Source organism: Brienomyrus brachyistius, chromosome 3 (genome assembly GCF_023856365.1).
Source record: "Brienomyrus brachyistius isolate T26 chromosome 3, BBRACH_0.4, whole genome shotgun sequence".
Taxonomy (NCBI): domain Eukaryota; kingdom Metazoa; phylum Chordata; class Actinopteri; order Osteoglossiformes; family Mormyridae; genus Brienomyrus; species Brienomyrus brachyistius.
The window spans coordinates 15,555,912-15,568,143 of NC_064535.1; the positions used below are offsets into that span (position 1 = coordinate 15,555,912).

Below are 12,232 nucleotides of genomic sequence, written 5' to 3' on the forward strand. Positions count from 1 at the left end.
GTGCGGAGATGAGCCCTTTTACATCAAGTCAGTGGGAGTGGGAGCTGCTAAGAGTCTGACACCTTACGTTACCCTGTGAGTGGGTGGAATGGGGGGACAGAGATGGTGCTTCCATGAAGATGGAGGGGGGAGGAGAAGACTGGCACACGTCACACACTCCACGAACAAGCACCGCAGGCTTGGTGCTAGCTGAACTGGCCCTGATCTGCGTGCACCCCCTATGGTCCCAGGAGGGAAGTGCGACGGGGAGCCTAACATCCACAGTGGGACAGAGTGCAGGTCAAGCTTGCGGTAAGAGCATCAGCCAAACTGAGCACAACTGCCGCTCAGAAAACTGTGCAGAGGACAGGGCGACCCCGAACACCAACCACCGCACTGCACTACTGTCACACGGGGCTCTTCCACGCGGGAAGGGGAGAAAACTGCCGGGAGGGACAAGGTCACGCGAAGACTCGGCTTCCTGGACCTTACTACAAAAATACAAGAGATATTCTGCGGACGTCTACTCTGCGGCAAGGTCTTTCTCCTCTGGCAGCATTTCAGGCTCCCTCTAGAGGAAGGAAGAAGATGAACGGCCAGGGCATTAAAGTGCATTAGGACCTCTGTCAATGTACCGCAGCAGCACCCCCCAAGTGGTGGACTCTCCCACACACGTAGCTCCAAAGAAACGGACATTGTGAAGGGAGGACCAGGGAGTGATTTCATTGGTCAGCTGGATTCACCCTCCCTTGACAATAAAATAGATGGTGTAGGGTAAGGATGACCCCTGATGCAAAGCCCAGGGCTACACAGCCCTTCCAATGCTCTCCTACAAAGATAAACTTGGCACACTGCGCCACCTGTTGGACACGCAGAGCATAGCAGGAGGTCAACATTGCTCGGCCAGCCTCGAGGGGCTTCTGATGGTCAGGATCAGTCAGTCCGATATGATCATACATTGGTCAAACAAAAGACATTAAAAATGTAAGGCTTGTCCTATATACAACAGCCAAATAACCCCCTCACTGCTCAGCCCTAACCTCCACCAGCCATAAAATAAACCAGCAGTTCATTAAAGCCTCGCCTGTGGGATCCGTTTATCACGATCTCGTTTGATTTCCCCTTTTGAAGCATTTCAAACATTCCAGTCTTTTAGGCGACTAAGACTGTACTTACTATAACATACTTCTTAGTGACAGTTTCAGTATTATAATGTCAAAGCTCCACTTCCAAAGTATTTAAACATCTGAACAGGATACTAAGGTATACACTAGTAATACTAATTAACCCAGGCTCATATTCACACTAGTGAAGTGTGCTTACCTAATGTCACCTTAACAAAGACTGTCAATGGTCAGACACCCCCCCCCCCAGTGGGAGAGAGGAAATGTGACCGATCTTCCCTGGCAGGGAACAGGATACACCTCACTTCCGTGTCAGCCTCCATCTCCAGAACAGAACCCCATTGCACTGCCCAGTCACCCCCCCCTGCCCCCATAAACCCCTGCTGAGCCCTGGCTCCAGGTCCAGTTAGCTTCCTATCCTCCCGCCATCCTGCCCCCCACCCCTCCAGACGTGCACAGGCAGACCGACCCCTCTGTGCCCCACAACCCCGGCTGTCTGTCATCCCAACACACCCGCCCCACCACAGTCCCCCTTTCCCTTTAAAATGTGGTGCCAATAAGTTAGGGGTCATCCAATGCTTACAATCTTTGTTTTAAGCCATTTCGACTATTTTATTTTATTCATCAAGTGTCATTTCATCTTTCATTTATAGATAGATTATATAGAAGAGTCTTGGTTTAAGCTTTTCACCATCACAGTGCGATTCCATGATGACATCAACGTTTAAGTGCCTCACATGCAGATGCATCTAAGGTACAGATGTACACACTGCGCAGACAAACATACCGTGTTTCCAGAATGTTCCAAAGGTGCTCAGACCCCTGCTATTCGGCAAAAAATATAAAACTTCAAATCTGTTTCAAGAGATGAATGCAACAAAGGTTGGCCACTGTGTGTCAAAGAGGCTTCTGTCAAAGCTGTTACTTCTAAGATTCATCAATCCATTTCATGAAACTGCTTATCCTGTTCAGGGTCGCGGGGGGTCCAGAGCCTGTCCTGGAGGCTACGGGTGCAAGGCAAGGAACAATCCAGGATGGGGTGCCAACCCATCGCAGTACTTTTAAGACTATTTCTGAAATATGTTGGAACAGGTCTTCAGAAACACAAGCTCTTCGCTTTACAAAGGTTCGACTTTGCATTTTGATCTGCTCCGGGGTTAGCGATTTGCCGTATGATAACTTCCACTGATTCCAGACGATAGCAGCATCCACCCTGCCATCGTCTGTAGCAATCGCGAGCAGAAGCATCTCATACAGTGTTTAAGTACGCTTCACACAGTGCATTTTTCTGTGTTTAACCACATAAATTTGAATTTATTTACTTAAATTACTGCTATTTAGTCACAATAATTTATTACTTATATTGTGACAGTAGCTATTTATCATAAATTCAGAACTGATTTATGATGAACTCATCATAAATGGAAAATACCATAAGTCGAGGAGCACTTGCATTTTGAAAAATAGAATATAAATTTTGTCAGTTGCCCATTGAATGTGAGCAGCTTGTAAGAAAGCACAAATGTAAGAATTCCTGCAAAAAATCAGAGATGAAACCATCATTGCTAAGCCATCCCCCTAGCAACCCAAGACCTGAGAAACACGTGGTAAGAGGAACCAGCAGGGAATGCAAGAAGGTTGGGTAGACCATGCATGTGCCTGTAGCAGACAACTCACAATTAACCTGACTGCCCTCCGAGATCCTTGTCTTACTGTAGGTACAATTACGGACTCTAAGAATACTAATATTTATAGTGCTGGATCTCCCATCCTCAAAGGACCAGCAACAATTACAAAGAAAAATGTTAAAACAATTACAGGCAGTAGTGAAGCCAGCCCTAAATTTTTGTGAGAACCACCAACAGTTACAGGTAAGAATGCAGGCAATACTAAAGCCAGTCTTACTTTCCATAAGTATCGGTAAGACTTACAAGTCGACTTGCCGGAGCCGAAACGGCCAACCCTACCTTCCTGTAAGGAGACGAGGGGGGGCATGTAGTCAGGGATGTACTCCTTCCTCTCCTCCATGTCCAGTGCTCCAGCTTGTGGGAACTGCAGCATGTTGTTCTTGCTGACAGGAAACTGGTGCATCTGGTGAGCAAAGCCCAGGGGCTCCAGGTGCTGCACATAGTCACTCAGCTCACTGAGGTTCACCCCCAGCAGCCTGAAGACCTGGCCGACATCGTCCAGAACGGGGTCCGTCCGTCCGTCTGCAGTGTGCGGCAAAACACTCTGGTCATTAGTCAGCTTCAGCAGGATGTAGATAAACTGGGAAACACTGAATTTGCTGGAAGAGCACCTCAGGGCACTTTGGACTATCAAAATTTTTTAATTTAAATCTTTCTATTATACTTTTTTTGTTCAGTTTAATACACAAATATGAACTGATCAACAAAGACGTGAAATATACTCTTCAAATGTTATCTACTCAATCAGTATGCTACATCGCTAAGAATTTTTGAAGATATTATTGTTATTCTTAAGGCTACGAGTGATTCTTAAAAGTAAATAAAGAACCATATAAACCCAAACAGTCAGTAAAACAACCTGAAGTGGCTGCTTGACAGAATCTGATATATCCAGCATCGCTATAAAACAACAAAACAGCCGTTATCGCCAATACATATTGTAATTAAGAAAGGCTTGTCAGGGCATGATAAAATTGCGATTCAGCTCTTTATACACGGCCTTTGTACACGACCTGTAAAATTTACAAGAGATCATGCTGTGCGAGTTTCTTTCAGTCAGGCGCCCACCATAGATTTACTAGATACATAGTAACAAATATCAACATGTTTGTAAACTACAGAAAAAAAACCTTTTTCACATCCTAACAATAACAATACTGAACAATAACAGGAATGAGTGGTTAACAGTACACCACAAGCAACTTGTTCTGAGAGAACAAGTAAATATTCACTCTGGGTTATTGGTAGGTGCAACCAACATCGGCAGATGAGAAGCTTTCTTCAATCTGACAGGAATGGATCCCCATTGTCCTGTCAAGTTGTTTCACGTGAATATTTATTTTGACTCGGAACTACATGGGTGCGAAGTTTTCTGCAATCCAACAGGCATGGACTCTCTCTCGTTCTGTCAACCTGCAATCTAGGCCGCTGCAAGAGGCAGCGCATGTTTATTACCTACATGGCAATCGGAAGCAAATAAAGGTTTTCTTACAGAGCTCAGAGTAGCGGTGACAGCCTCTAGCTAGCTGCTGGATATAGCGGTGCAGTACATCGGAGAGCAGGTCGCAGGCCGTCAGCTGAACCGCGTCCCAGCCCAGAGCCTGGCAGATTTGCGCTACCGAAACCCGCAGCAGTGAGCGGGTATAGCTATCACACATCTTGCTGGCTCCTTCTGGGATCTTTATAGAATTAGATCCCAAAGCAAACCGTTGCCTTTGTCCTCATGGCGAATGAAATTGGCTACAGGGGGGTTATTTTCTTGTAATTTTAACATCTAACGGAATACAGAGATTGGCGGTACTCCCCAGGCCGCCATCTTGACTGCCCCGATGAACCAAGGCAGAACTAATCGACAAAGCATGCGCAGAAGTGTCAATCGGGGATCGATTTTACTTCCTTTGACCTTTACTTCCCCAAAACAAGTCCACGATTAACACTTCACACATTGTTGTGTTAGACGGCGTAGTACGTTTTGTCAAAATTGATAAAGGTTTGGGGTTCCATTTGTGCCCGTTGGCATTTTAGAAGGGGTAAATACCTTTCTTCGTTCCTTGCAATATTTTAGAATTTCAGCTGTGTGTAGTTTTCTAATTGTCTCGAGTTTATCCTCCCGTACAGCAGGTGGCGCAAGTCGAATAATCCAGTTTTGTAAAAATACATACGTCACGCGGGAGTCTTTTCACATATAAACCACCGCATTTGACAAATGCTTCTGGATAGGTACATAAAACTTTATTAAAAACAAGTTTAGAACTTTGTTATAATTAACTGAGAGGCAATTTCATATTTTAGACAGAATGACTTGAGGAAAAGCAAATGTTATTCAACCACTATTGCTACGTAACTTTCGTATTCATAAAACGAAATGGGTCAAAGCGAACGTTTCTTTTTTTGAAGAATTCAAACAACATACAAGGGTTATACAAACGTCGAAAAACAAAGAAGGCACAGAAGATACACAAAATAAGAAACTTTCAAATTCTGTAAATCTTTTTTTCTTTGGTGCATCTTTGTGTACCCTTGGAAGGGATTTATATGTAGTGTATCAACTGTTTTTTGTACCGTATTTATCCTTATCAATAAAAAAGTAACTTTAGGAAAAACATTTTGGTTCCGTTAATCATTGCGATGTACATAATCACCGCGCTTAAGTCTTTTTGCTTATTAACATTTGAGTACGAGTCTGTTTTCGGTCAATATAATGTAATAAATCAGATCGGAAATTTTACACTTATGCAGTGCATATAGGTTCAGTTTTACATCTTTTACGGACATTGTTATCAATATACAGCAGGTCTAAAGTAGCTTGTAATCGAAGTTACAAGTGGGAAGCCTAAAATGTTACATCTAGCTGCCGTCTACTTGCTTACCTTTTGCAAGTCGTCTGGTCCAGGTTAGATCAGCTTGGCAGTATGGTTATTAGGGTGGAATTATTAATGACCTAAAAACAGTCTGCCCTTTAACTGCGTGTGTATTAGAGTCCTATTCTCTTACTTGAGACATTTTATTTTGTTGTGTGTTTGGACTGTTAAGTTTTACCCCACATAACATTTTCCCCTTCAACATCAAAAACAAATGAAGGGTTTTCTTTGTATGGGATTTATTGGTTCAGATACTTTACAAACAGAATCACAAGTTTCCATAAACTCGACAACTGGAGTCTCATTCAGCTCCTGGGCCAGGAGCAGGAAGGAAGGTTTGCCTGATGGACCCCAGCATTTACCTACAATCAGGGAGAGAAACATTTAAGTCCAGCAGCACACTCATCGGTCTATCAAAATCATTTACAATGAAAACTACTTTACAGGAAGAAAATGAGGATGACCATTAAAGGAAATTCAGTTGCCCAGAAATGGTTTCTAATTGATCTATCAACTAAGCAGTAATTACCCTCATAAAAAAGTCACACAAAAACATAGCAGGCCGCTCTACAGCATGTTACCTCTCGTTTTCTTAATCCCTTCAATCCCTGAAATCATGTAGGGGGTGGAGGGTGAAAGATGATGGATGTTAGTGGAGGGAAATTTATCATGCATCCAATTCATGCCCGTTTTCAAAATAACACCAGTTTTAATTCCAGAATGGGTAGAAACTTAGATGTTGGTGAAAAACATGCAGTCCATAATAAGCAGATCCTGGGTTGGTTTTGGTTGCACAGCAGTTAGTGTCATTTGCATCTGACTAAAACCAGTTCTCTGGGTTTATACCCACCGAGGTATATTACCAGTTAAATGTTTTTGCACACACTGATATTTTCCACATTTGCATATTACTCACTTAGCATTTACTAAAAACACTCAATATTCTTTGCTATTAAATTTGCACTAACTACGTTTTTTAGCAAGATAATTTCATCTTTAATTCAAAGGCTACGTTCACACTACCATGCTGAAGTGACTCAAATTGGATTTTTTGCCTTAATGTGACACAGATCTGATCTTTTCAGGGCTGTATGGACACGCAAATCTGATCTTTTCAAATCGGATTTGTCACTTTCGTATGTGGTACTAAATCGGATACGTATCTGATTCGCGGCCATGCGACCTGACTGTGAACGCTCAGATCGGAATTCATGTGGCTTTTTGCTTATACACACGCGCTGACATCATCAGCCTGCACCGGCAGCCTCGTACCCACACATCTCTTGGTACAGCAGTTCCAGCAATAATACAGTTCTGCTGTTCTGCTAAAACAGAAAAAGCTAGCTGCCTGACTTTTTCTCCTTGTCGGCCTGCTCATGTACAGCTGATTCACTGTCATCCTCCAGAGCAAAGTGCGATACATGCGTGAGCTACTAACGCCTCTATTTTTAATGCTATGAGTCGTCCCACAGATATGACATTTTTTGTTCTTGGCGACGCAGTTGACCCGTGTAAAAACATATCTATGTGCGTATGTGTAACGTTTCAGAGGACCGATGCGTTTACATTGCAGTCAGGTACAGGTCATTTAGTAGTTATGAATGTGAACCGTCAAGATGGACAAATCCGATCTGAGCAAAAAAAATTTGAATTGAACGATGTGGCTGGCAGTGTGAATGTAGCCAAAGTAACCTACTCTAGCTGTTATAACAGCAAAGAAAATTCAAAGTTTTTTTCTACATGGCACATTAAATATTGCTGTTTAATGGGATGAAACGGTTAACTAGTGCATTTAAAGTTAAAGGAGAGCCTACAATCTGACTGTGCCATCACTACACAACCAGTTAATATGTCAGACATGCACTGTTACATACTCTTTCCATGTTACAAAGTAAACTTGTTCAATTTGACTTATATTTTCATTTATATTTGATCAGTCAACTTTAAAAAAAAAAAACCCTGCAGGTCATGAAATAACTGGAAAAGTGATAAAAACCAGTGGTGTGAAAAGCTTTGGATTAGTAATGTATACAATGCCTCCCTGTAAAATCTGCCCACTTGTGAATGTGGACGAGATGTGGAACGGATGTGACGTCAGTATAAGGGCTTGGTACTTACAGCGCAGCAGCTCCGGAGATAATCTCAATGAGCTCCTTGGTAATGACGGCCTGGCGGGTTCGGTTGAAGGTCAGGGTCAGCTTGTCGATCATCTCAGCTGCACGAAAGCGGAGCGATAGCATGGTAAACTACAGATTACGTCAATCTGTATGCACAGCTCATACAGCAACATCTAACGTTCAGGCAAGCATCACGCAATTAAAGCCTCCCTATGGCACTACGAGATGGTAGTACAAGACGGAGAGAGATCGTTAGCCATTTACTGTAAAGCCTGCAAGCAAATACAAACAAAGCCCAGAACGGTAATGAAACGGTCACATGCAGTTTCAAGTAGAGGAACTAGATGGACCAGCACCACTGCAATGGTATTTATCCTGCCATAGATATTGAACAATAGCACATCAGCCTTTTACAGGCCTGTAAAGCCATCAGTGTGTGACCCATAGGGAAAGTGGTGAAGGCAGCAGGGGTGCCAAGTAGATGACGCACAGGCGTTCTTGCTGGCGCTGTCCATAGCGGTCATGCGGGCACTCTGCTCGCTGGTGGTCGACTCCTTCAGCCCGTAGTAAATGATGTTGACCAGAGAGAATTCCTGGTAGTTCCTCAGCACGTCGGCGTCAATGTCATCATAGACGCCCATGTTCTCTGTGGAATTAAAGTTCCGTGACAGACATAAGTGCTAGGGAGTAAATCAGCTCAGGCTCTTTACAGTTTCAGTAGCGCAGATAGCCAGCCTGCCAAAAGGATTGCTCTTTGTGATGAACGCAAAGGGGAAACTAATCAGTTTAAGCACCAGTTGATTCCTAATGTATGTAATGTGTTATCTGACTCACTTGTGTGTCGCTTTGGTCAAAAGCATCTGGTAATGAAATATTAAAAAGTTACACATTTCTGCAAAAGCCCTGACAAAATTGATCTGCTCCAGGATATTACCTGAGTTTGCAACAGTTTCCATGGAATACAATGGCTTTTCATCGGTTTTGTAGGAAATGACAGACCTGTCCAAATAAAAACAAGAAACTTCAATACAGGTGACAGTGACCAGTAAGCAACGAATAAAATTAAATTACATTTAAAAAGCCTGCTGGATTTTCCCCATATTCACATAAGTCTTGTCTTGCCCACTTTCCTTACACACTATTTACAGTTTTACAAAGAAATGACGCAAAATATACAGCCTTTGAACGGGCTATTCAAATCATGGTGCTCAAGGACCAAGCATTCCTGATTTCCCAGCCTTCCTTTACCTATGAGACAGGTGTGAAGCCTCTGTGGCCAATCAGAATCAGTAATTATTGAACTAACTACCTGGGAGAACTGAAGACCAAGCCTGGATTCGGAATCGAGGGCCAGATTTGAAGAGCCTGGCCACCCTGATTTGTTCCCCCCAAGTTCGGTTCATGTACAGTGTACATGTGTGTGTCAGTCACATCATTGACATTATGTCTGTGCTCCGTTTTGGGCACAATTAGCAAACACACCAAATCCGTACCATGCCCAAGTCCGACTAATCCTGCTCTGGCCCACATCTCCAAGCGGGTCAGGGCACAGTTAGCATCCCACGCCCAGGCACAGTACGGAGAGATCACTCTAGTTAAATGAAATAAACCTTGGGAGTCAAATGTGCCCGGGCACGGTACAGATTGGTTAGTGTAAGCACACCATAACTTGCTCCCCTGTTACATCGGTTAGAAGCTAAATGCTGACTGTGATGGAACTAATCCCAAAGACACCAAGAACCTGAGGGCAATAAAAAAAAAAAAAACCCTTTGAGAGATGCCAAAATGAATTTCTGGTTATAATCAGCCAAATCTGCATTGACTCTTCCGTTCACTGGAGCAGGCTTTGCCAGTGGTGCATCGATCAAGGGTAACAGGGTTGGTGTTCTGAAGAAAGAGCGGCCTTAGTAAGGATGCGTTACCTGAATCTGTTATAGAAGATGGCGCCCTGGTCGAACTCATAGCCCGAGTTCAGCAGCTCGGTGGCGATGATGGAGGCGTCCGCAAAGGTGGGTGGTTTACGGCCCACTTCCTTACAGTTCAATAGAAGGTGCTTGCCATGCGACCTGTCAGAAAGAGGACACTCAAATGTGTGGGGAACCCCCAACTCCCACAACTGAGAATCAAAAAGTTCTTCACGTCTCTTCGGAATAGCATGTTGCTTAGTTGAAAATCCCGGTCCTGAAAACACCCATAACAAGCACCCGTCTAACCAGCTAAAGAGATTTATGCAGGACTACAGATGGTGAAGAGCACCACTGAATCACAGTCCTCCAAGCAATATCCCTGAAATACAGTCGACAATAACAGGGAGAACCGCAAGCTGCTTATGGCCAGGTAACAACAGCACGTCGGCAAGATGCACACCTGTAAAGCAGGCCTCTCAGCTTATCCCCAACGCTGACCACCATGACCTCTTTGCCGGCACCTGCGAGTTTGTTGATCTCGCTCTTCATGGCCTTGGCCACGTTGGAGTGGATGGCCCCGCAAAGACCACGGTCAGAGGATACGCCGATGATCAAGTGCTTGTTCTTATCCTCGGGGGCCTTGATATCAGCCTTTTCATATAGGGCTGGAAAGAGATAGGCAGTTAACACATGATTCCAAGGCACAGAGCTCTACAACACAACATACAGGAGAGGCTCTGATCTCTGAAACCGAAATCTCACATGCTGGTCCTGAAACGAATCTTCTGTTGTCCTAAAACACCAGTTTTTCCAACCATATAATTACCCAACTTATTTATTACAAGGGATGTTCTCCAAAGCAGACAACGGAATCCTCACTTAAGGTGACTAATTCATAGCGCATAAGTTAAATGTAAATTCAAATTATCTGAGCTGTAAAATGTCATACAACAGGGTACCCAGATCCCTTCACCAACCAGAGTTTAAGGTAAAACCTTCTAAAGAACGTGAAAAATAAACACATCTCCAAGGACGCACTCATACAACAACATTAAACTGAATCAAGTCCACTTAATTATTATTCCAGTCTTACCCAGAGCACCAGTCCCATACACCCGAGCTGGCTTCAGGGATCTCTCTGCCCTGGAGTACTTAGCAGCGGCAACCATCTTCATGGACTTGGTGATCTTCTGGATGTTCTTGATGGACTTTAACCGAATGGTGACTAGCAAAATAAAGAATTAGTCTTACATAACGTCATAAATTACTCTTCCAACCACTGATCCTGCTCAGGGTCATGGGTTGGATGACACCGAAGTCGGCTGGGGTAAATAGGGTACCAGTCCATTACAGGGGGTGCACGCACAGACACAAACTAACACAAAATTATTCACTGTGGAAAATTCAAAGACGCCAAATAGCATGCATGCAGGCACAACTCTCTGCACAACACAGAAAACATGGAAGTTTCACCCACAAAGTAGAAGGATTCAAGCACCCACTAAGCTACCATGCTACCTTATCCAGAGTAAGGGCTATGACCCAATAATTGCTACTGTAAAATCTGAACTTTTCACCAGTTAAAGAAATAAGAGGAATGCCCACATTACACGTAAAACATCGAAGTTAGGGACGATCCATATTAACACGTTTGTTGATACAATTTGTACAATCTACAAATACTTACTGTCCTTCAGTGTCGCCATGTTCCTGACCTGGCCACTGGAAATAAAGAATTGAGTTAACCAGACTGTAAATGCGCTAACATCAAGAAAATAATAGTAAATGACAAGATGAGAATCAAAGTCAAATGGACTGTCTCGTTTCTCCACGAAGACATCGCCCTGCCCTAGCACAGCGTTTGCCTTTGAGAGATAGAAAAGTGCATTAATTCATAAATAACGTTCATGCGAGTCTCGAACACGAAACCGACATTATTGTGAAAGCCCCGTTGTGGCCAGGAGACTCGGGCATCCGATTTAACTCTAAAGTTCATTTTGAATGAAATGTCAGCCAGGTAACGGACCGTTCCGCTGGGCCGAGTCGCTGTCAAACCGTACTGCTACAGAAGGATAACAGTGTGCACCGTCCGAGAATGTAAAATACGATTAAGCATGGAGGAAATATCTGAAAGACGACTGCGATAAACGATAAATTAATTGTCGGTTTAGCATACGAGTCTAGCTTGAACTTGGCCTGCCGGAACACGGCACAGCAAACGGGCCTGTCGGTGACTAAGTCCTTGCACGACCTGGCCGTTTATATGAGCAGAAACTTAGATTATAGATACTTAAACAAAAGTACAAATTGTAAGCAATTCGTGAAATGCATGCTTTGTTATTTAGCAATAGGGCTACATGAGAAAATATTCCTACCATTGCGGCAAAAACACCGCGGCGCTGATTCTAACGAACATGGTGACTCCAATGAAGGTCAGACTGGCCGCACTGCGCAGGCGTCGACTGCCAAACTCCTTGCCGGCTTCGCGCTGACGTAACGAGGATTCTCTTCACGTTGTGTTCTCGCGGTATTTCTGTAGTGTTCGGCGAGAGTTCG

At 43.8% G+C, this 12,232-nt stretch overlaps 2 protein-coding genes across 4 annotated transcripts in view; both read right to left on the minus strand.

The window, feature by feature from the left end:
* The window catches only part of LOC125738103 (transcription initiation factor TFIID subunit 3-like), a 35,614-nt gene extending 30,957 nt beyond the window's left edge, over positions 1-4,657 (minus strand). The window contains exons 1-2 of the mRNA XM_049006720.1: positions 4,284-4,657; positions 3,071-3,313 (exon numbers count right to left, since the gene is read on the minus strand). Coding sequence (XP_048862677.1) covers positions 3,071-3,313; positions 4,284-4,449 — 409 coding nt within the window. The 5' untranslated portion in view covers positions 4,450-4,657. The remainder of the gene's footprint in view (positions 1-3,070; positions 3,314-4,283) is intronic.
* A 1,217-nt stretch (positions 4,658-5,874) lies between these two features.
* Positions 5,875-12,175, minus strand: atp5f1c (ATP synthase F1 subunit gamma). Of its 3 annotated transcripts, none has more exons than XM_049006729.1 (9): positions 12,052-12,175; positions 11,364-11,398; positions 10,770-10,901; positions 10,137-10,341; positions 9,692-9,835; positions 8,704-8,768; positions 8,260-8,415; positions 7,771-7,867; positions 5,875-6,014 (listed from the first exon to the last, which is right to left on the minus strand). In XM_049006729.1, the coding sequence occupies exons 1-9, from the start codon at positions 12,090-12,092 to the stop codon at positions 6,011-6,013; spliced, it is 879 nt and encodes a 292-aa protein (XP_048862686.1). In that variant the 5' UTR covers positions 12,093-12,175; the 3' UTR covers positions 5,875-6,010. The 3 variants fall into 3 exon arrangements, with proteins under 3 accessions (XP_048862686.1, XP_048862685.1, XP_048862687.1); XM_049006728.1 differs by lacking the exon at positions 5,875-6,014 and adding an exon at positions 6,238-6,260; XM_049006730.1 differs by lacking the exon at positions 5,875-6,014 and having other exon boundaries at positions 7,767-7,867.
* Between the last annotated feature and the right edge of the window lie 57 nt (positions 12,176-12,232).

Excerpts from the sequence above, each read along its gene's own strand:
- atp5f1c (XM_049006728.1), bottom strand. The coding sequence starts at position 12,092 with ATGTTCGTTAGAATCAGCGCCGCGGTGTTTTTGCCGCAATG. Across the intron at positions 10,902-11,363 it reads CATGGCGACACTGAAGGACA|TCACCATTCGGTTAAAGTCC; the intron begins GTAAGTATTTGT and ends TTATTTTGCTAG. Across the intron at positions 10,342-10,769 it reads GTATGGGACTGGTGCTCTGG|CCCTATATGAAAAGGCTGAT; the intron begins GTAAGACTGGAA and ends ATCTCTTTCCAG.